This window comes from Myotis davidii, unplaced genomic scaffold, assembly GCF_000327345.1.
Source record: "Myotis davidii unplaced genomic scaffold, ASM32734v1 scaffold1124, whole genome shotgun sequence".
Classification (NCBI taxonomy): Eukaryota; Metazoa; Chordata; class Mammalia; order Chiroptera; family Vespertilionidae; genus Myotis; species Myotis davidii.
In genome coordinates, this window is record NW_006295384.1 from 536953 (window position 1) to 562267 (window position 25315).

General features: G+C 36.9%; 1 protein-coding gene across 1 annotated transcript in view; it reads right to left on the reverse strand.

Annotated features, from left to right (window-relative positions):
* POLA1 (polymerase (DNA directed), alpha 1, catalytic subunit) overlaps nt 1-25315 on the reverse strand; it is a 312056-nt gene that overhangs the window by 179548 nt on the left and 107193 nt on the right. The window contains exons 27-31 of the mRNA XM_006769997.2: nt 13489-13521; nt 12626-12718; nt 11308-11513; nt 9141-9273; nt 3514-3645 (exon numbers count right to left, since the gene is read on the reverse strand). Of these exons, the coding sequence (XP_006770060.1) occupies nt 3514-3645; nt 9141-9273; nt 11308-11513; nt 12626-12718; nt 13489-13521 (597 nt within the window). The remainder of the gene's footprint in view (nt 1-3513; nt 3646-9140; nt 9274-11307; nt 11514-12625; nt 12719-13488; nt 13522-25315) is intronic.

The following is a 25315-nucleotide window of genomic DNA, read 5'->3' on the forward strand; positions in this document are numbered from 1 at the left end:
TGACAGTCAATGACAAAATGAGTATGAAAAATGCCTGGGCATTTATGCACTACAACTATATTCAGATTGTCTTTTAATGAACACATGAAATCTGATCAATTTATAAAATTGTAGTTTTTTTTAAAAAATACGGTCTGTCTTAGGATTATAGTGTTGAGCTTACTAATTTTTAGTGGTGAATGAAAATCAGATTTGTAGAGGCAAGTTAAAAAAAATGGCACTTGAGCCTGGCTGGTGTGTTTGAGTGGTTGAGCGTCGACATATGAACCAGGAGGTCAGGGGTTGCAGGTTTGATCCCTAGTGGGGGTGTGCAGGAGGCAGCCGATCAATGATTCTCTCTCATTATTGATGTTCCTCTCTCTCCCTCTCTCTTCCTCTCAGAAATAAATACAAATGTATTTTTTTTAAATGGCACTTGAGCCTTAGCTGGGTTGCTCAATAGTTAGAGCATTAGCCATAGACTGAATACTTCGATTCCAGTCAAGGGTACATACCTCGGTTGCAGTCTCCATCACTGGCCCTGGTCAGGGCACGTGTAGGAGGCAACTCATCAATGTATCTCTCTCACATCTATGTTTTACTCTCTGTCTCTCCCTCTCCCTTCCACTCTCTAAAAATAAATGAAAAAATATCCTTGGGCGAGTATTAAAAAAATGGCACTTGAGTTACTTTCCAAAATACCATTAGAAGATGTTCTCATCAGCAGTTGAAACTGTCCAAGCATATTCTCAGTTGAAAAAGATTTTATTTTAAATAGTCACATAAAAAATTAGTTTTAACAGTGACCCAAACACATTTCTTACTGTATTTTAAAAATCTGAGCTTAAACATAACTAAATGCAAAAGAATAGATGACAGGTTGTTTTGCTGTGTTGTATTAGAAAAACATTTAGGCTGTGACATAAGACCTAATTTTCAAACCTAGCAAGACCCCCATGGTATATGCAATAACATACAGCATATACCTTTAAAATCAGATTAAGGAATAATGTTGGTCTTGCTTGAAGTGCCCATGTAGTCATTTGTGAACTTCACAAAGTACATGCTTCACAGAGACAACTGGCTACAGTCAATTCATTCAAAACTGTGTAGTCATCTTAAGTAAAAAAGCAATGGAAAAAAATTTTAAACAGATGACAAGTGGGCCCCTAAAAGTGTTAAAGTCATGCCTTATGGAAATGATGTCCACTGGAAGTTAAATAATTAAGCATTTAAAACTTAAGCAATAAGTGAAAGCCAATTTAAGATATCAGCAAATCATTCATGTAGGTTTTATAAGACCACATACTACAATACAAATTAGATACCAAAAACATTACCCTAAACTCATCTAAAATTATAGTCTGAGTAAGTTATCAGTAGTACACTGTATTCTAAATGTAAATTTTAAACAAAAGATAACCTGTTTAAGAGATAGGCTATACTTGGAGGGCACTTCTGCTTAGAGCAATAAACAATTCTCTTAAAATGTATGATCATACATTTTCAAAAACATAGTCTAAAAATATGTTTGTGTTGTGAAGCACAGAAAGAATAATTTGAGTGCTTAAAAGCAAAAGAGGTAGGCAGCTTTGGTGAAAATGGGCATGTACCACTGCTAGGGGACAAAGGCAAATTAAAGGCCTAGAGCATTTCTTGGGATACAGTGAGAAGAGTAAGTTAATAAAAAGAAAAATAAACTGTAGTTTTAACAAGCAAGTTAAGGTCCAGTACCAGTGAATAAGGGGAATGTTGAAAAGACAGAAAATTGTATTTATTGTGCTATATTAGCATCAGCATTTGAGCTTTTCCGTATCAATAAGCCCTGAGAAGAAGAAATCATAAGACCTAATAGTTAAATTTTTTTAATTGATTTTTAGAGAGAGGAAGGAAGAGGGATAGAGAGATAGAAACATTGATGAGAGAGAAACATCATCTATTGGCTGCCTCCTACACGCCCCCAATAGGGGATCGAACCTGGGCATGTGCCCTGACTAGGAATTGAACCAGTGACTTCTTGGTTCATAGTTCGGTGCTCAACCACTGAGCCATATCGGCCGAACAAGACCTACTATTTAGATATCAAAAAATATAACTCTGACTTTTAAATACTAGTACATCAATCATACCACCATATGTCTCCATTCTACTTTTAGCCAAAACGTAACTGTGGCTGGATTTCATTATTAGATGCTATTTAAAGTTATATGCTGCCATATTGCTCCTCTCATTAATAATCTAAGAGCTTTTCCATGTATGTGAAGACAATGATAAAAAAAAACTGGCCTATTTACCAAAATCTTTACTTGCATAATATGAAAATTGTTTTTTTGAGATGAGATTTGTCAGAGGCAATATGCAAAGCACATTAAGGGCTTGAGCGAGTCAGACATTTATGGAAATATTTTCCTGCAGGAATTGGTTTTCTGTAACAGTTCTTAATCAAGGGTAACCCTAGGAGGGAGACAGAGTCAAGTGCCAATTCCTGTCCATGTAGTTAAATCATGTGTTATGTACATCATCTATAGTACTGAGCAGATATTAGCAAATGACTTTTAAATTTTGAAAAGACTCTATGATTTAAAAACACATTGAGTGTAGTTCGACAAAGATCAATGCTATTGCAATGAAGTTTAAGGCTTATCTAAACTTCTTACTATAACAACACAATGCAATAATTAATTTAAAAGCAGCAGTCTTATTCAAATGAATTATGCCTTTTGGTAGACAGGCCAGATCATAATCATTTTAAAGAATCTGGATAAAGGCTATGACTGGCTTTTTTTTTTTTTTTTTTTTTACAGAGAGAAGGAATGAGACCTGAGACCTCTCCTTTGTTCCAACTGAAGTGTTTTCAAAGAAGAGAACTGCTCTTCTGTCCTACCCTCTCTCCCCATCCTTAATTGTTAGAGGCATGCTACTCTCAAAAGAAACCAGTCAGTGGTGTCAAGCTGTGCTCTATAAGGCCCAGAGGTTCCTCAGAGTTGCCTTGTGGAACAGGGAGAAGGAAAGAAGGTGGGTTCTAGGCCCCCTCCACTCAAAAGAAAGGAAAAAAAACTGAAAACTGGTAAATTTGTGTTTTCTCGATAAGGTATATTTTTAGGATATCTCACCTTTCTCCATATAATCATGCATTTTGTATTTCTTTCAAATAATTCTTTGAACAAAGGCTAGGGAAAACGCATTTACTCTCTTACTCTACCAATATGTATAATGGACACTGTGGCAAAAGGAATGATAAATGACTGCTGCTGGACATATGACCAAACCTATATACATTTTCACTGAAGTTAACTGTAGTTACTGTCATATACCTGTCTCACCAAAATAATTTCAGTGATCCAAAATACACGTCTTTGTTTTGCAAAAATTTTAATATGCCATATCCTGACTGTTTTTAAATGCTGTAAAACCAATTAGACTAAACCATCTCTTGACAGCATCAATTATCTTAAAGACTATTAAATAAGACATTGTGGCCATTTGGATTTTACTTTGTGTCATAAGTGGTATGAGTCTTAATTATATTTTTACCTGACAGATGACATACGACACAGTATCTCCAGCTTTCACCTTTCTGCCTCCTTGAGAATTTATCCAGAGAGCGACATGTACATGAGGTAGGCTTTTTTTATCAGGGTAATCCTGAGGATCCTTTGTCAATGCCTAAAAGAGAAAAAGAGGGAACAAAATGCCCCAAACTTTAAAATAAAACCCTTCTCACACAGCTATACACTAATACATCTTTGCTAGAATCATACATAAACATAGAAATAACATAAGATATATGTAGAAAACACTGTCACAGAATCTTTAGACATTCCATCCTCCTGCATTTAGTAACTAATGTAACCAGATGCAACCTTGACAAAAAAAAAGAAATACAAGTTTATGGGCTATGACACATAATACTTACACATAAAAAAATAAGACTATAAATTCAATCTTAGAGTTTCTCCTAATGTTTGCGATTCTCTCACTGAATTAACTGATCAGTTAGGACTGATGGATGATGGATAAGAGCTACTCTGACTTACGGATGTGTTTCTCAAAAGCTTTTCTAGCCTAAATAAATCCCAAAGGTACCATAAATCACTGGATTTACTCCCACTGTCAACTTAAGCTCTACAAAGGCAGAATGATGAGTCTCTAACAGAAAGTAAGCGCCAGGAGAGCAGGAACACGCCAGCCTTACTCACAGCTGCATTCCCAGTGCTCAGAATGATACCTGACGTACAGTAGCAACCAAATGTTTGCAGGATAAATGATGTCACTCACTCTAAATTAATTCACTAAGTTCAAGCATAATGTCATGCACGGGTAAAATAGCCAATCAAAGTACAACACAGACCAATAGAGTTTAATGTAAGAGAGTATGCAAAGTTCACTGACATGGTTTCAGATTCCACATTATAAATAACCTTTAAAAAACACTACTTAGAGAGTCTTGGTGTAGAATCAAAGAAGAATATGCACAATTATCTGAAAAAAGTTACTGAAATACATCTCCCTTTTCCAACAACATATTTGTGGAAACTGGATTTTCTTCCTATACTCAACCTAAGCCACACATCACAACAAATTGGATGTGCAAGCACATGAGAATCCAGATGTATTCTCCTAAACTGGACATTAAAAAGATCTGCAAAATTGTAAAATGATGTCACTCCTCTGGCTAATATGTTTTTGTTTTAAAATAGTTACTTTATAATGTTATTTTTGTAATCCCATGATGGGCTTATTGCTGTTAAATAAATTAATAAATGCTCTTAAAATATCTCAGTTTTAATTCCTAGCACAGTAAATATCAACACAAACCACATAAACCAGAGCTCTTAGAGGCCTCAATTATTTTCAGAGTGTGAAGGTGTCCTGAGGCTAGGAAATCTGAGAACTGTTACAGTAGATTAGAATAAAGCAGGTCCTCAAACACGGCTGCACATACCCACATTATATACACTTTCTAAATCAGACGCTCAGTGTAGGAGAGTGCCTAGGAAACTCTCCAAGTATTTGAATCTCCTCAAACTTGAATTATGCGAAGTCTTGATTGACTCAGTTGGGTAATAGTGCCTAGAAATCTTAATCAATATAACTCTACTTGAGAAAACCATTATCTTCTCCAATTGACTATACTTCAGTGCAATGTTAAGAAATTCTGAATTTCATCTGACATACTTTCCAATTATTAAATTGGAACTATTGGGGTTTTTACAAGCTAGTTTTAGGTGCCTTGATTTTGGGGGGAAAATGCTTTCTGGTGGTTTAGGCTCAAATTAGCCAGGACTATAAAAATCAGCTGTCACATTTTGTGTTACTTTATGAAATATATTTAAGCTAAGACTGCAGTAGTTCAGAAAATCAGTTGTTTGTGGCAACAAGGGCTAAAATTTTATAGTGGTAAATACCACTTCATCCCTCCACCCTGGGCTAACCTCCCATTTTCAACTCCTACCAGCATCATCTATAGCTAGTGAAATTTTATTATCTATATCTATATCTACATCTATCTATCCATCCTGTAATAAAACCATCCACAACCAGTCATATACATAGACTCTTCTATTCCACTGCTTTTTCGAAGAGATAAAATGTAAAAACTGAAATGCTCACAAGTTTTAAATAGTATAAATATTCAGACAAATGTTAATAGGACAAATCACCTCTGACATATAAACAGCTTGCCGTCAGTGGTTCTCAACCTTCCTAATGCCGCGACCCTTTAATACAGTTCCTCATGTTGTGGTGACCCACAACCATAAAATTATTTTCGTTGTACTTCATAACTGTAATGTTGCTACTGTTATGAATCGTAATGTAAATATCTGATATGCAGGATGTATTTTCATTGTTCGCGACCCACAGGTTGAGAACCGCTGCAGGAATAATTATTAAATAGAGAGTCCTTTCATTAGAATTTATTGTAGTTATATCTGCAGAAATTCTTTTTTATTGAATTTATTGGGGTGACATTGGTTAATAAAATTATATAGGTTTCAGATATACAATTCTGTATATTGCACTGTGTTTTGAAAAATAAGTATAAAAATAGAGGACAGTAAATATCTTCAAGAGACCAATAACATCTTGAAACTATAGACCATGTTTTGCTCATTCTCTTTTATAACCCAGAATCTCATACTGTGCACATAAGAAGTACTCCATGTTTGATGAATAGATGATTAAATAAGCAAATTAGTTCTTTTATAGCTCATTTCAAGTGAAATGGAGGATATATAGACAGTAAGTCAGTTTCAGTTCTGCCACAGGAAAAAAACTATGCACAGCCCCATCACACTAAGTACTGTTATCCTATATAATAAAAACCTAATAATATGCTAAGTGTCTGGTCGGCCATTCAACCAAAGTGTAATACGCTAATGATATGCTATGACTGCTCAACCGCTCACTATGACGTGCACTGACCACCAGGGGGCAGATGCTCCGACCGGTAGGTTAGCTTGCTGTTGGCATCTAGCCGACTGGGACTGGGCGCGAGATAGGCAGGACATGCCCTGGAGCCCTCCCTCGGTCCATCCCCAGCTGGCCAACCTCCTGCATCCCTCCCTGGCCCCAACTGTGCACCAGTGGGGTCCCTAAGCCTGGCCTGCACCCTCTCGCAATCCGGGACCCCTCAGGGGATGTCAGAGAGCCAGTTTTGGCCCGATCCCATAGGCCAGGCCAAGGGACCGCACTGGTGCACGAATTCGTGCACTGGGCATCTAGTTAATGATAATAATGTATCACTGTAAGTTGACAATTATCAAAGCTGAATGATGGGTACATGGGGGTTCATGATACCACTCTACTTCTATATCAAATTTTAAATTTTTCAATAATAAAAACTTTAAAATAACAAAACTGTAGACTGTTCATGAGAACTTGAAGACTGCCAGTATGTTTATGACTCCAGGTTTCTTTGCACACTAGTAATACTGTCTCATCATTCATATGAGATGACGGTGTGGGCCCACTACCCTAGAGGACATGTGCTCAGTGTTATTTTGCCAATAATGTATTCATGTTTAGACTGAGCCTCCCAAACTCATGGAATCACACACTTCTAAGAACGTAGGCAGTGTCAAGGATACAGTCTGCAGTAGAGACGCTACAATTGATCAGAGGCAGTTTGAAGTAATAATTCTTACTCAATTCAAATTTTTGAGAGACAAAACAAAATCTAAAAAGAAACCATTTTCTAGATTTCACAAGTAGTTCCATGCCATTGCATCACTTAAAGTGAAGAGCTAGTGCCAAGGTACACGTTCTCTTATAATTCAATATTTTTATGTATAAATGAATGTCTTCTTTTGTGACTAAAGATATCACGGGTCAAAGTGTAATGAACAAGAGACTGGGAAGACTAAATACAAATCATAAGAACATATATAGAAAATGTTCATTCTCTCTAGAAATCAAAGAAATGTAAATGAAATCCAATAGTGAAATTTTGTTTCATATCCATTATGGTAGCAATGTTTTATTTAAATATCACCAATGATTGCATCGCCAGTAAAATATCACCAATACAAGCAAATCTGTGGTGAAATTGGCATGTATTTTCTTATTATCAATTGGTATCACCTTTTTGCAAAGCAATTTGACAAGAGCCATACAGATCTTCATATCTTTTCACTCAAATATTCCACTTAAAGGATTCTAAACTAAGAAAGTAATTGATCCGAAAGCAAAAAGTTAAATGGACAAAGATGTTTAATATAGTTATTTACAATAGCAAAAATAAATAATTTAAATAATCAAACAAAAAATTTAAATAAAGTTTTATCAGTGAAATATAAGATTAACACACTGATATACAAGATGGTTTTTAAGGTAATATAAAAATGTGAAAAAAATTGCTTATGTTAAGTGAAAATAGATTTCAGTATTTTAATATTGTAATTGCTGCAACGTAAAAATGTTTGCAAAAATGGCAAGCATTACTTTTTTTCTTTTGATAGTATTTCTCTTTTAAAATACAATATTTTATTTTTAAGTTAGTTTATATCCTATATTATTTTGTATTAGTTACATGTGTACAGTGGTTAGACAATCATATACTTTACAAAGCCAGGTGGGTACTGAAAATATTGGGGCAAGCATTACTTTTATCATAAGCGAATTATGATTGGGTTTTAATTCTAAAATTTCCATTTAATGTAACGATTATATTATCTTTTATTAAAATTACATTTTATGAGCTTGGAGAACAAAATCTATTTATCACAAAACTGCTAAAATGGTATTTACAAAATTAGCTTCTAAGTATGTAAGGGTACTTACTCTTTGTGAATGGGAAAAATCTGTAACCTAACATCTTGTAAATGAGGGTTTTATTTTTTCAAACTAGGTAAGAAAAAAGTATTCCCAATTTTCAACAACTAAGACTGCCCATAAAGTGTAACTTATAGTTAGGTCCTAAAAAACCTGCTTAATTACATTACCTCTAAGGATCACCTTCTGTGAAGTTACAGGCACGCACGCACGCACGCACATGCTCTCTCTCTCAGCTGACAGGCCTGACCCCAAACAACTATAACTTAGGAGGACTATGAAGAAGGCAGTACTCTCTAGTCCCTGCAACATCAACTATATTCCTCTACAGCGGTTCTCACGTTGTGGGTCGCGACTCCTTTGGGGTCGAACAACCCTTTCACGGGGGTCGCCTAAGACCATCGGAAAACACATATATAATTACATACTGTTTTTGTGATTAATCACTATGCTTTAATGATGTTCATTTTGTAGCAATGAAAATACATCCTGCATATCAGATATTTACATTATGATTCATAACAGTAGCAAAATTACAGTTATGAAGTAGCAACGAAAATAATTTTATGGTTGGGGGTCACCACAACATGAGGAACTGTATTAAAAGGTCACGGCATTAGGAAGGTTGAGAACCACTGGTCTAGGAAGAAGGCTTCCATGAATTAAAGTAAGAATTAAGAGAGAAGGCCCTGCAGCAGACATGGAGGTACCAGTGGCTGGAACAGGAAGTTTTATGCTAATGCACAGTCTGTGAGATAGTTGTTAAGCAGCTTTCATCACCAGCTAGAATTTATTTCAATTGCAAGGATGAGGTGGTTCTTCAACTATCTGAAGGAGGAGAAAAACACGTGGCAACAGCTGGGCTCAGCAATAAATGCTACATTTACCTTGTTAATTTCAAACTGGCTCGCTGGGACACTGCCATTTAGCACATCTTCTCCAATTTCTATTAACCTCTTTTGAATATTTTCCACTATAGTGTCCCGGCTTTGATCAGAAAGAATTTGGCCAATGACAAAGCTGCAAAAAAAGAGAGGGACTGATTTTTTAAATATCATACTTCATTAATAAAGGTGAAAAATGATAAATGCCAATAGATTAACATGTGGACAAGAACTGTAATAAAAGCTAACATGAGGGTTAAGGTCTAAAAGGCCATTACTATTTGTTTTTTAACATTAACTCTGCCAACCTTGGACTGTCAGGTTTGCCCTTAGACATACAGATAATTTTTTATGCAGCATCTAATGCATCATACAAAAGTACAGACAGAAAGGGTATATATTCCATTGTATTTTTAAGCAATTACAAAATTCAAAAGCAGTTATACTCTACTCATAAGTTAAAATGTCAGTCGATAAGTATTTCACTTTCCTCATAAAGCACCAAGATGTTAGCTCTGATATCAAGATATCATCTCTGCCTTAGATGATCATTAGCTAAGTAAGTAGAAATATACAGCTCTCTATGTAAATTTTAAAAACACACAAATATTTCAAACTTTTCTTTCTTCAGCTTCATTATATTGCTCAGTGTTCTTCTCTAACTTTACACTATTCCTTAAAAACGTCGCGTTATTCCACCAGACTCCCACAAAAAAGGGAAAAAAAAGAAAGCGAAAAGGAGTAAGAAAGCCAATATTTTATCCATTTCTGAGAAAAATGCAGAGCGAGGGTTTGACAGCTGCATTATAATTTGTCAGAAAAAGAACCCTGACAAAAACATTTGTATAGCTTTAATTACTAATACATTTCTAACTCAGAGAAATTTACTTCTATTATGATGCATCTTTTCTTGGAAAACACAAAGCTGAAGAGAACACTCTAATCGACAGTCTATACAAAGTACTTTCATCTTTGGTACATTTGGGGGCAATGAAGCATTTCAAACTACATTTCATAAAAGGCTAACAGTGACCTATACTTGGATGATCAACTTTGCCTAATCAAGAGTAGTTTGCAGAAGCAACAATTGCTCACAATCTCCTGACTTGAAAACAAGAGGAAGAATGGAAAACAAGTAAAATATGCTGATATTCAGCAATGTTAAAATTAATTTAAAATTTCGCTTTCAAGAAAAAAAAAATTCTTCTATTTTCAGAATTGCTCAGGATCACAAACCAGGAATATCTGGAAAGATGGCAAATAACGTACCCAACAATTCATTTTCTAAATGGGTGTTTTATAAATTAATATGATCCTAAAAAAATGAAACAGGTCTTAATACAATCTTTAGTGTCAGGTGCAAAGCTAGGGGGTCACTCATGAGGTACATAATATTTCTGAAGGACATATGGTTTTTGAGAACTAGCTCTTAAATTAACCTTAGGAAAGAATATTTGCACACAAATTATATTGGTGGGAACAAAGTCTCACTCCATGGTCCACTCTGAATCCTAGAACATTTTAAGCCATAAAATGGGGATGCCTTAACAATTATGTTCCTAAAAGGTTCTAGGACAGTGGTTTTCAACCTTGGCTGCACATTAGATTCACCTGGGAATCTTTTTAAAATCCTGATTTCTGGGCCTCGTCCTCCAGAAATTCTGTTTCTTTGTTAGTAATGTTGTGGCCCCACCCCATAACAAAGAAGCAGAATTTCCAGAGGATGAGGCCCAGAAATCAGGATTTTAAAAAGATTCCCAGGTGATTCTAATGTGCAGCCAAGATTGAGAACCACTGTTCTAGGATAATACAGGAACACAATACATGGCACTCTCTAATAGGAATATTAAAGCAAAACCATACAAAAACAAAACAACATTAAACAAAACCAACTCTGTTAAGGATCAAAATGTGAAAGTTTACCCTCACCATGAGTAAAAACTCATGAGATGAATTCTACAGCAAGCATCTCTTACTGAACCAGTGTGGCTTTTTAAAAATGTATCAAACTCCCCTCCAAATAAGTAAGAATTATTAATATGCAATAATAACAATAAGAAAAAAGAAGCTGTGTCCTTGTGCTTGGCAGAATCACAAGTGTTGTCCATGTCATTCACACCTGAATTTTTAAAAGACAAACAACAAAATAAAAAACCAAAGCAGAACTCACTTTCCAGTATCTTTAGCAAGATCACACCAATCTCTTCTAACTATATCTAATCCTTTCAGCTCCTGTTTAGTGACGTAATTCCCATCCGATGTTGGTTCTACAACCAGAGCAGCATATTTCTTTTTCTTCAATAGTAGCAGAGACTTGAAAATTCCATCAATGTCGATTTCAAGCAGTTTGTACAATTTATTCACTTCACTTTTTACCTGTGAAAATTTCAATCATTAATATTATATTCTCAAACATCTAGTAGGAAGAACATGAACATGCTACAAATTCCCAGGAGTTAATCTAAACAGAACTTGGAGTCACACGATACTAGAATGCATTTACTCAGCATATATGGAACACGGTATTTTTAGATTCAATGCAGAACACTTAAAAAAAAAAGCACAAGGACAGAACTGGCAGGGTCAGCCTCAAGAATTATAAAAATTATGATATCGTCTTTTTAAAATCTAAAAGCATATGTACTTACCTTCAAACTACTGAATTAGAGATTACACAGTCCAGAAATAAGTAAAACTTGAGCTATTAAAATAATGTCTATAATCTCGCTGTACCTTGAATATAAGTACCTTAAATATAAGCAAATAAATATATGCTGAACAAATAAATGAACAGTCACCTGCTCTTTACTGATAGGGACATGGCACAGACCATCGCCTCTAGGAAAATATATGGTTTTTCAAGGTCCAATATGAATACAATATGCTAGGCTTACTCTCAAGTGAAGACTATAGCTCAAATTTCATACATTTCAGAGAAGACAGGTAGGAAGGTCTTAGTTTGTAAGATGATGCCGTATTTTTAGTTTATTGAAACAATATTTTAACATAATAAGTGCTCAAGAAACACTAATTGTGCTAACTATGAACTCCAAGTAGTAGGCTACAAATGATTATTTTTAAATGTCCCCTTATCTTTTCAAATATATATTTAAGTACTCCTATTAAAATTATAGATGTGTGTATAGGCACGTAGGTAGGTAGGTACTTATTCATATCAAATAGTGTGTGAAAGGCATCTGAACACTACTAGAGACATTTCTCCTTATGAATAACTCTGTGATAAGTACTAACTTGATAACATCTTAAACTTATCAGACTTAGACTGTTCTCAAAGGCAAACCATATCTATCATTTCAGGAAAAAACAGTGAAGAGGCTAAGAAAAATAAAAGAGGATGAAGAACTGAAGGCACTACGTTTATTATTTCCAGAAGCACACAATGTACATATACACAAATTTATGAAGTTCCAAGTTGAAAATAATTCACAAAAGTAGATAAAACAGATAATTTTATCAAATTATCTCACCTTGTTTCCCAATTTAAATACTTCTTCCAGATTGGTGCTATTGGTGTTTATCATTATTGAATCTGTATCTCCATAAATAACTTCAAGATTCATCTAATGAAAAGCAAGAATTATAAAAATTAACAACTAGAACATGGTGACCATTATGCATAATGAAACTAGAGATTTTCCATACAGAAGTCACACATTCCAAGGATTTTTCCAAAGGTTATATTTATTCTTATCCATATTGTGGAAGTGTACAAATGAAGATTAAGCCCCAATATACCAGAAAGGTGGACACTGCCACATTAAAACATCTCCTTAATTTTCTTAAAACAGATATTACAATGGCAGGGGAAGTGTCTAGTTTCAATGGAAACAAAATGTGTAACTGAATAATACAAAGGAGGATAAGAGACTAAGAAAGGGGGACTATATTTACTCACTGTACCACAAGCTTAGTGGTCATGGCAATTTATGGAACAGAAACATAATAGGATTTTAAAATTCAGAGGCACAAATCCATATTAAATTCTTAACAGTTTCAAACAGTATTTAGTAGAATACGGAGAGTGCCAAAAAAATCAATCATAGCAAACAACACTAGAGCACATACAGTACAAAGGCCAGGAAGTAAACTCTAATTAGCACTGTTACTAATTTGCTTGAAACACTCACATATAGGCTTCAAGCAGCGGCTAGATCATATCAGTGTTAGTAAAAGAAAAAAGCTATAATCCATTAGGGGGGATTATAAATGTAAACCAGACATCCTAAGAAGCCATTTCCAGTCTGTTTGGGTTGCAATTTTCCTTGAATACAAAAATGTCACTAAGTATGATGTTTAAGAGTTGTTATATGATGAAAGTGCTCAGAATTACCTTCTGTACCATCTCTTTCGTATGCATCAAAATCTAAATGAAACAGAAAGTCAAGATTAATGCATTACATAATTGCAAAAACATAAAATATAAACACATAGATAAGTAGCCCGATGATGTTATTTCCATATATTTTTAAAGCTCTTGGTCATTTTCTAACTATAATTCTCAAAATAACAATATCAACATAATCTAAAAAATAAATTTGCCTCTATGTTGATTCTTAGAGATATGTAAAAAGATCTGTTGTAAAGATCAATGTAAACTCTATGAAAGCAGATCTATGTAACGATCTCTATTTAATAAACACGCATAATAAAAATACAGTAAGTCCTCACTTAACATCATGGATAGGTTCCTGGGAACTGTGACTGGGTGAAACAACATATAAGGAAACCATAGGCTAATGAACATAAACAAAAGTTCCTATGTCCTTATTTCCTACAGTCACAAAAACATCACCAAACTTTTAAATAAACACCCAAACACTTCTAATGATTAACACTGAAATAAAGATGAGCTACACATACATTTAAGGAAGATGAATAAAAACAAAATATTCTTTTCCATCCGGCCTATTCCAGCTTAGGGTCACCAATGGCCAGAGCCTATCCTGGCAGCTCAGGGCACAGGTGGGCACCCACCCTGGACAGGACGTCTTTCCATCGCAGGGTGCACTCGCACCCACACCCACACTCACTCAGACTGGGACAATGTAGAGACGCCAGTTCACCAAACATGCACATCTTTGGGATGTGGGAGGAAACTGGACAAAAGCCACGCAGACATGGTTGAGAACATGCAAACTCCACACAGACAAGTGGCCCCAACTGGGAAGAAGATTTTTTTCTCACTAGTGTTATAATGAAATGACAAACAAAATGACATTATTCAAGAACTGACTGTATCCCTTTATAATATGGAAAAAAGGCAACTATTCTCATTACTAATATTTAAATAGAACTGCATGGCTGAAAAAAAATTGTGACAGAGCATTTCAAATCTGCCAATTCTTACTCATAGTATTCAGGACCTTAAAAAGTAAAAGCAAAATATATATAAAATACATATTAGATTTAAATTTCTTCTCTACACTAAATTTCTTGAAGGCAGAAAGTAGACCTTCTCTATAGGCCCGAAGCTAGCATAGTGATAGTACAGAAGTGGGGTTCAATAAACATTCAGTGAATGAAGACAATCATACAGATAATATCTGTAGAAAGGTCTGTCCCAAGGCCTGTATAGCTATAAGATTAGACACATATAGGTTATAATGTGGATATGTACCAAAACAGATATAAATTATCAGGGACCAGATCAGAAGTAATACAAATTTAATAAATTTTGCTTGCGGCGTTGGGTGCATGATGCAGTGCGCAGATGATGTTTTATTGAGTTGTACACTTGAAATTTGTATGGTTTTTGTGAATCAATGTCACCCCAATATTTTCAAAAATAAAATAAAATAAAGAAAGTATATCATACCATGTGAAAAGTAATATAATGAGCACCCAGAATGTGGTGTGTGGGGGGGAGGGAGGGGGCAGATACTCTACTACAAGCATCTTGTGTATTTTCTCATGTTATTCTTCAAGGTCCCCAAGAAGTAACCACTATTAATATCCCCATTTGTTAGATGCAAAAAAAAAGAGGAAATAATTTGTCCCAGTAAGTGACAGAGCAAGGATAAGAACCCAAGTACTGTGGCTCCAAAATATGGGCCCTTGGTCATTACAGGCTATTTTCTCTTCACTACCGCCCATTTTTTCAAAGCATCGGTTTAAACCAGAAGTCACTTTTCCAATGGGCCAGATAGGCTTACTTCATTTATATTTATTTTTCTATCCACAATAGTTCTCACTGTCAACTAAGCTCGAACCTCATATTTCTGTCTTTCTTATCCTTCATATTACAAAGCCCTATAAATCCTGACCTTAGAATATCTTTTATATCTACCCATTACTTTCCATAACCTTCGCACCGCCCCCCCATTACTGTCTCCCAATTTTGTTCATTCATTGTCCTATGTTCTTAGGGCAGGAAGCCCTTCCCCTGCCCTGGAGGTAGTGGTAATACTGATTAGGCTAACCAGTGGTTTTAATAATGGCTGCACAGTGGAATCACGTGGGAATCTTTTTTTAAAAATACCAATAACTGGTGCCAGCAATGTTTCTAAACAGCTCTCAAGATGATTCTTATGTTGCAAGTGGGGTTAAGGACCACTGGCTCAAGATAATCATGGTAATGCCATTCTAGAAACAGTTTTTAGTCCACTCCCCAACTAGACCACAAGTTCTTAGTGGTCAGCGGACATGTTTATGCCTAACACCAGATTTCACATGTAATAGGCACATAAGACTGTTTGCTAGCTGGGCCAGTGTGACTCAGTGGTTGAGTGTCAACCTATGAACCAGGTCAGTTTGATAGAGCCCAGGCTGCAGGCTTGATCCCCACTAGGGGGCGTGCAGGAGGCAGCCAACCAATGATTCTCATCATTGTTTCTAATCCTCTCTCCCTATCCCTTCCTCTCTCTGAAATCAATAAGAACATTTTTTTAAAAACAACAAGATTGTTTGCTAGTTGATTGGTAGGTCTCACAGTAATCCCAATGACTTTTCTACTAGACATTAAAATTCACTTAACTCAGAAAAAACAATCACCTTCACTTCATCTTCATTTTTTAATATTTAAATTACAGGGAAAGCATTGGTTGGAAAAGGGCAATAATGAGATCCACCTGAGTCAAGTTAATTACAGTGAGGACAGAACCACTTATCATGAGTTCTCTTCATCCTCTGCCCCTTCCACCCTGCTAGGCTTAGCTTTCCTCATCACAAGGGACAATTCCACAAAGGAACTGTTACATACCAAGTAAAATACCTCAGGAACAATCCGCCAACCTTTCACTGCAACTCTGCATATGCAGTAGCCAATTGCTTCTACTCTTCCTTGATGCCATGAACCAAACCATCACCCACCCCACTCTGTCGTGCCAACAACTCACAACCATTTCCACTCACAATGAGAGGGCTGCTACCAAAATGGCTTTCTCCTTACTGGCAGAAACCTCTTGGTGGATGTTTTGCACAGAAATGGTAGAAAACTAACCACTGCTTTTCTTTTTTCACCTAACACTTTACCTTAGAGCTTATTCCATACCCACACATATTCTTATTCTTTTTAATGACTACATAGTATTCCATTGTATGAACTGATCATGACTTAATTTGTGCTCTATTACTGAACATGTATGTTATTTCTAATCTTTTCCTTTATAACCACACTTCAACAAGTAATCATCACACATGTAGAACCTGCCAATATGCCAGTAACAAGATAAACTCCTACAAGAAGACTTATTGGGTTAAAGGTTATATATTCAAAATTTTTAAATAAATATAGTCAAATAGCTCTCCACAGAGGTTGTACTAATTTCTGTGGATAGTTTTAATCACCATCTTTCCAGTGAACCTCAACAGCAACTAAAGACATTGATGTCTCAAGTTCAAGGTCCTCTCTACAGCTTGTCAATTCTTCAGTCCATCCTAGGCCAGACAACCCACATCCAGGCTGACCGCTACTTCTCGTGTTTCTTCACTAAGCAGTTCTAGATGGTGGCTACCACAGTGCCCTATCCAGTCCAAGTGCTAATGAGCAGGATCACCGCAAAGCTGCCCTCAATTCAAACTGCTCACTGGGGAAGGCTCAGTTGTTGGGTAGCCAGTGGATTACCAACATCTCAAGATCTAGCAGAGGGCCTAATACACGGTAGCTATTAATGAATATCTGTAGAATGCCAAATATATAATTCTAAGGGTAGGCGGTATTATAAGCCCCATTTTACAGAGGAGGAAAATTAGGCTCTGCAATTTTGCCCAAAGTAATAAAGTCAAGAACTTGATCTCCTAGCTGGATCTCATGTTTCTTTTTCTTTTCACTGTGTCTCACTGCCTTGTTAAAAAGCCTACACCACATAAATTTTCTGGAAGGCAACAATCAAAAACATGCATTACAGATATTTTCCCCATTAGGAAATGCATTTTACAAAAAAGCCACAGGTATTCAGAAAGGTCTACTAGACACAAGGTACGGTGATTGCAAGATGACCGCTCATAAGTTCACTTTAAAGTGACAAGCCTAATATTAAAGCTCCCATTCTGACAGAAAATCATTTTGTAAGTGCTAACAGCTAGAAAACAGGGCTACAAAGGCTTGCTAAATTCATTAATAAGGCAGTCTGCAGTTATCTGATTTCACAGCAACACCTGCATATTTATCTACTCATTACCAATTGGATGATGGAATTTTTCAAGCACATTTCAAAAATCTGCCAACTTCAAGTGTAAAAAAATAAACTTTGTGGTTAATTTTTCCCTTAACAAAGTACAGCTGTTGAGAATAATTGTTCAAGATCTTACCCTGTAATGTCAACTGCAGCAGAACAAAGAGTATTTAATTAGCAAATCTATCCAGTAATTCAACACCTATTATATAAAATGCCTTCGTGATTTTATTCAGGATAATTTGCTAAGAGGGTTATTACTGACATTCAGATGGAATTTAAAATTCCTACGCAAGTCGAGTCATAATAGCAGTAATGATCTCCCCAATCAGGAGATTCGGTGTCACACAAGGCTCTCTTGCAATGCAGCAGCCGATTTCCTGACTTCTTAATTCTTGGGCTCAGCTCAGTGAGAGCCCTTCATGCCGATATTTCAGTCAGCAATACATCTTTAATGGGACTCTATTAAAATAACTAGAACAAAAATGACTTTTTTTTGGTTAAAAAGAATGACAGCACTGCCATCATATCAATCATTCCAGGCTTTGCAGAACAGCGCCGTTAGGGGAAAAGAGGAGGGGGAAACAGGAAAGGAGTGGGGCTGGGAAAGCAATAATTAAAATAATACGAAAAGGTGTTTTAACCCCAACCTGAGGCTCTGAAGGCTGGTGAAGGGTGATGGGGACTAAAAAGGAAATGGAAATGTATTTCAAAAAAAGGGTTTCCTAAAGAAAATAATTTTTTCAGGAATACACCCACAATGTGGTTTACTAAGCAGTAGGAGCATGTTTGTTACCCTTGGATTAACAGCAGTGACCTAAGCACAACTACCACCGAGGTGTATATTTACAGGTCCCCCTAACAAGACCAGGAGAAAGCTGAGGTTTCATTTTTTGTTAGGACAGAAAGTGGTGTCTTGTAATGCATTCAAAGATCATAAAATGTTTCTAAGTGCTAATACAGACGAAAACAGTATTTATTAATACTGAGAGACAGAAAACACTAACTTGCCACAGTTAAAAAAAGTTTCAAGCTCCTATTCCAAAAGCACATGTCTATTATAGTGATATCTACGATCAAGAAACCCACTTCAGTATGTGATGCAGCTAAACACAACAGAAATTCTACTGGCTAAGCATGATGGGTAAGGTCAAATCTGCACAAATAATGTATGAATAGAATGACAACTGAAATCTCTATGGCTTTAGAGTTCTGTTACTGATGACAAAATTAGAAATAAACTGGAAAGTTTTTTTTATAATACATTAGCATAATAGGGGTAGCAAATGAATGGTTTTGAAAGATAGGGAAGAGAGACGTATTAGAAATATAAATATTATGATTTTTGGTAATCCAACCATTATCTAAGCTTTCCCTTCTCCCAATTTCAGCAGTTTCCAAGCAGGACTCAATGTTACTCACTTCTCCCACCTGGCGAACACTTATTTCATCCTCATTATATTAGATTACCTTTTCCCTATTTTCCTGTCCCCTGTTTTTCTGAAGTGTGTATCTCCTGTATGAGATGCTCCAGGAGCAGGGCTATGGATTTAATAAGCACCCTACTTTCTGTCTCCACCCCTTTAAGATTCCCATGACACAGGGTCCCTTACTGCCCTTAAACCTTACTTTTCCCTTCTTTAAAATTGCGATTTTATACTACCTACCACCTAGTCCCCTGAGCTAGGTGGGAATGCAAAGAATTTTACACTGAAAACATGCTTTGCAAAAATAAAACACTATATTAAAAATAAGTCAGGGGTCTGAAACTTCCCTCTCTAGGTCTTAGCATCCTCATTTATAAAATGAAAAGGTTGAGATTCCTTCCAGATCCAAAAACCTAAGAACCCAAGTTGAACTTGTAGAAATATCTCTTCTTTATATCTGGTTGTTTTGCATTTCAACCACATTCATTTCTTTAATATTAGGCAAAGGGAGCACTAATATGTCCAACACAGATAATTAGCACTACAAGAACATATTTCCATATTCTAGATTGCTTCTGAGGACTGTGTGGTTGCAAAGTAACTAGAAAAATGTAAGCTCTCACAAGTTTTCTGCATACATCTTTATGCACTTAGTATAAAGTGGGTGAGTGTATTTACGGTACATAAAAACATCCAACACCTTCTGTTGAGTTCTTCCCCTGCCCCCTGCCCAGGAAAATATATACATATCTGCATATACAGGGTGTCCTCCAAAATGTATACACACTTTAACAGCTAATAGCTCAATTTTGAAAATGAAATGTATTTTATGTATGTATGTATGTATGTATTTTTGTTAATCCTCACCCAAGGCTATTTTCCCGTTGTTGTTGTTGTTTTTAGAGAGCATGGAAGGGAAGGGGGAGAGACAGAGAAAGGAACATCTACGTGAGAGAGACACATCGATTGGTTGCCTCCTGCACGTGCCCCGACCAGGTATGGGGCTCGAGCCTGCAACCTAGGTATGTGCCCTTGACCAGAATCAAACCCAAGACCCATCAGTCCACAGGCCGACGCTCTATCCACTGAGCCAAACCAGCTAGGGCTGACAATGAAATGTATTTTTAAAAGCACTGCCTTTATAATTCCTCAAAGTATGTGTACACATTTTGGGGGGACACCCTATATATATCAGGGTTTCTCAACATCAACACTGTTAACGTTTTAGGTCAGATAATTCTTTGTCATGAGGGGCTGTTCCTGACCTCTACCTACTAGATGCCAGTAGCATGCATGTGGGTACAGACGTGCACAGATATATACACAGTTGTGACAACCAAAATTGTCTTCAGATATTGCCAAATGTTTCATGGAGGGGAAATTGCCCCTGGTTGAGAATCAGTGATATTACACTGATGACTCAACATTTTCTCTCTCCGGGCCCATACTCAATTGTCTATCCCATAAGCATTCATTCTAAACCCCACCCATCACATCCAAAACTGCAACCAGCTCCAAACATGACAAATGGCTTCTCCAAAAGCCTTCAACTAAAACAAAGGGCTGACTTTCATTCTGATCCAATGATCTAACAAGTTTCATTGTAGCTTTCCAGTGTGGTATCCCCCCCCCCAACCCCCCCTGCCAATATGCTATCCTTCCTCCAGGCCCTCACCACTCTTAGCCTACCACCTGTCTCCAGCATTACTACCTCCCAAGCCATTCTTCACACTTCCCCATGAAATTCAATCCCCTTGGTATGACCCAAGATCTGGTTGAGGTCCACCTCATCTTATGCTTCCCATATTCATTCTTCAATCCAGCCTTCCTGAAAGATTTTGATTTCATTGAACAAGCCATGCTCTATTCTTGCTTCTTTACTTCTGTACTTTTCACATGCTGTTTCCCCCTAGGGCAGCCGTGGGTAAACTACGGCCCGTGGGCCGGATCCGGCCCGTTTGAAATGAATAAAACTAAAAAAAAAAAAAGACCGTACCCTTTTATGTAATGATGTTTACTTTGAATTCATATTAGTTCACACAAACACTCCATCCATGCTTTTGTTCCGGCCCTCCGGTCCAGTTTAAGAACCCATTGTGGCCCTCGAGTCAAAAAGTTTGCCCACACCTGGTCTAGGGGCTAAAAGCGAGGGTTCAGAAGTTAGGTTGTGTGATGGTTAATTTTATCTACCAACTTGGCTAGGCCATGATACACAGATATGTGGTCAAACACCAGTCTACATGTTGCTGTGAAGCTATTTTTTTTTTTTAAATATAAGATTGGCATTTAAATCAGTAGACTTTGAGCAGAAAAGATTACCCACCATAATGTGGGTAGGCCTCATCCAATCAGTTGAAGGCCTTGAGAGAAAAAGACTCAGATTGCCCCAAGGAAGAGGGATTCCGCTGCAGACTGACTTCAGGCTCAAGCTGAGACATCAACTCATATCCCATATGTTTGGGTCACCAGGCTGCCAACCTGTCCAGCAGATTTCAGACTTTCCAGTACCCACAATCACATGAGCCAAGTCCTTAAAATTTCTCTATCCCTCCCTTTACACACACACACACACACACACACACACACACACACACTCTATTGGCTCTGTTTCCATGGAGAACCCCAACTACGACAGACTGCCTGAGTTCAAAGCCTAAAAGTATTGCTTATCCACTATTTGACACCGGGCACACAATACAATCACTAGCCTCCAATTCCTTGACTATAAAATGGAGATAATAGCTGCAGCTTCCTTACAATAGGGCTACTGTGAGCACTAAATGTAACCACGTATGTAAATACTTCTGGTACATAAGTGCTCAGTAAATGTTAGATATTATTACCTAACATCTACTTATTTCACAAGGAACTTCATACCATCAAAAAAGCCTCTCTGGTCTCCTTGATCCAATGATATTATTAAAAGTATGTTAGTCCAATGTAGACCCCAAAGGATTCTGTGTACAATGCAGCACACCAGTCTATTATAAAAGGTAAGATTGAGAGACTACAAGCAAATGATAAGCAGAGGTCGCATCTTAGCCATTAAACCTAATACAAAGACTGACACATAGTAGTAATTCAATAAGAATTTTTTTATTAGGCTATAGTAAAAGGAGGCAAATCCCAGTGGTCCAGTTTGAGAAGAGCAAAGCCATGCATTGATAAGTGCATCCCCAGAACAACAAGACCCTAAAGCTGGTTACAGAATGTGGCTGGTTACACTGTACGCATTTAAATGCTATTTTTTTTCTATGCAAGAAATGGAGTGAATCAGTTTTAATCCCACTTTCGAACACAATGCATGCTAAATAAATAAATGTTCACTCAAGAGAAATGAATTTCTACCCCAATGATAAAGACCCATTAATTACAAACTTGACTAAAAGTGTACCTCTCCCATACAACTCTTGTTGCCAGGTAAACTGATTTTGTTTCAAATCCTTTATTTACAACCCAGACCTTCTGGTAGTTCATGTGTAAAGAATATAAAACACGTTGAATAAACAAAGCTTTCTGAAAGGTTTCTCCTCCCCAACAGACACATTTAATGAAATTTATGAGTCTCTTTCAATTACTGCCCCACAATTTGACAGGGCTCTAATTTTCATCTAAAAACTTAAAATACCATAAACTATGGCTTTGAACATGTGAAAGGAAAAATGAACTACTTTGTCTTCTAATTTCTTGCCCTGAAATATTTATTCATCTTGTGGATTTTTTAAAATCCACTTTACATTTTTATTTTGAAAAAAACTGTTTTCATCTTTAAAGAATTCTTCCTTGAACAACATTCTTATTCTCTATGCCTCCTCTACTCCCACCTCCAATTTAGAAACTCGCATCTCATACATTTCACTTGAACTTACATGCATTATTGGCACACTTGGGATTATGTCTGACACAGGACCTGGAGAACTTATAGAGCTGGCTTTCAAACGCACTTGAGCCAAACAAATATACTCACTGACAGAAAAGTTCTAGGAGCCTACACTCTTAAATATTAAATTCCCAGAAAACAAACAAACAAAATACCACAACCCTGACACCAAGATGAAAACTAGAGCAGAAGATATTAACCCAAGGTCAAGAAATATGAAAATCCCTCCAACTCTAAAGAAAACTGTAAATGTGTGCCTATGCATTTTTCTAGGAAGAAGATTCACATATTTCACCAAATTTAAATTTTTTTATGTGTTAAAATATAAGTACCATTGCAGATACTCCAATTAGCCATAAAAATAGTGCTTTAGGAATTCTTAGAATTCTCGTAACATCCATGAGACTAGAAACACCCCTGCCCAAAGGTCTTTGCCTCTTGCTTTGGCGCTGGGAGCCTGGCCCCTACTGGAAAAGCATGTACGAGTCAAAAGGCTCGGAGATTTGGTTCCGTCTCCTAGAATAACTCTTCTGGGGGGCTAATTAAGACACGGCGAAAGTATGTCCGTGCTTTAGTGAACATCAGCGCTCCGGCAAGTTTCACACAACCTGATTAAAATTGACTCAAAGTGTCTTACTTCAGTAATCACTTAGACAGAATGAATTTTACATTAGTGGGATCAAGCATGCGCCAGGCCTCAGTGGAAATGAAAAGGGCTTATAGTAATAGGATTTATAAATCCACCCATTAGGTTAATGGCTAAATGATTTACATGTAACTTTCTCCCCCACTCCACCTTCCTTCACCCTTTAACTCAGTAAAAACTATGCTTGGCATTTTCCACTGCAGTGCCTTACTCAAAGGAAATAGCCTTTCTATTTTGGGACATTCTAATTTCTAATAAGGGCTTGGGTAGCTACCATTAACTCTTTCAAAGCACAAATAATTGACTAATAAATTTAAGTAGTCTATACGGCCTAAAAGTGCTTAGTTGATCATAACTGTTTATTCGGGAAGAAGGCATCAGGCTGGCTATACTCAGACAACGAAGTTGAGCAATTCCGAGGCACTGAAATCAAGATAATACAACTAAAAAGAGCATTAGCATTTTCTAGAATCTGCAACATTTTCTTTGTAACTGAGGTCACGGGAAAATCAAACTAGAAAAGTTGGAGCTCTTGGTCCCCACAAGTGGCAGGTTTAACTGGTCACTGCTTGTCATTACTAAGCGCCTGGCCTGACGCTCAATCCTAGAAGACAACTCACTGGTGGTCTGAAGGACAGTATGGAGTTGGAGAGTGACCAAGGTGTTGCTGTCACCATTCTGATGAAAGCATTTTTGATTTCTGGAAAGCTCCGTTTTAGGACTGCTGTGTGGTAAGACAGTCAGGGTGCTATTCATCGTTTCCCTCTGCTCTGAGGGAGGTCCAAAGAGGGAGAACTTTTTAAGCCCAACACCTCAGGGGCAACTCCCTTGCTCAGTAACATAGCTAAATACTAAAGTCTGTTCTGTAATGACCATACTGTCTCCATGCCCTCCTACAGCAACTCTATTTCTTATAAAACAGTGTTCTGGCCTGGCTGACATGGCTCAGTGGTTGAGCGTCGACCTACGAGCCAGGAGGTCACAGTTCGATTCCCAACTGGGCACATGCCCGGGTGATCCCCAGTGTGGGGCATGCAGGAGACAGCTAATCAACGATTCTCTCATCGTTTATGTTTCTATCTCTCCCTCTCCTTTCCTCTCTGAAATAAATATATGTTTTAAAAAAATAAAACAGTATCCCTTGACACCCTTTTTATTAGAAGTTCAGAAAACAGATTCTGTAAGCTAGCTAGGAATGATTAAAATATAGAGGGTTCCCAATTTTTAAAAAATTTTCAGCAAGATGGTCTTGTTTTAGGGAAATGTAATTGTGTTCACCTGTCCAGATACATGTGTTGTAGACACGTGTTCAGGCATGCCTCTAGAATGTCTCACCATGTTTAAGGATCAAATAATGTATTCCCATTTATCAATCACTTCTTCTACTGTCTCATCATCTTCTGGGAAGAATTCAGAGAAATTTCAAAAGAAACAGATAAATGCCAAGTTGAGGAAAGTCATTTAGGATGTAGGTGCAGAACATGGAGAAGACCAACAAAATAGAGGCCCCTGAGGTGGGAGTTCAAGTTCACTGAAGCAAACTGTACATGGGGGGAAGTGAGCTATAGGAAATAACAGAAAAAGGTGGATGA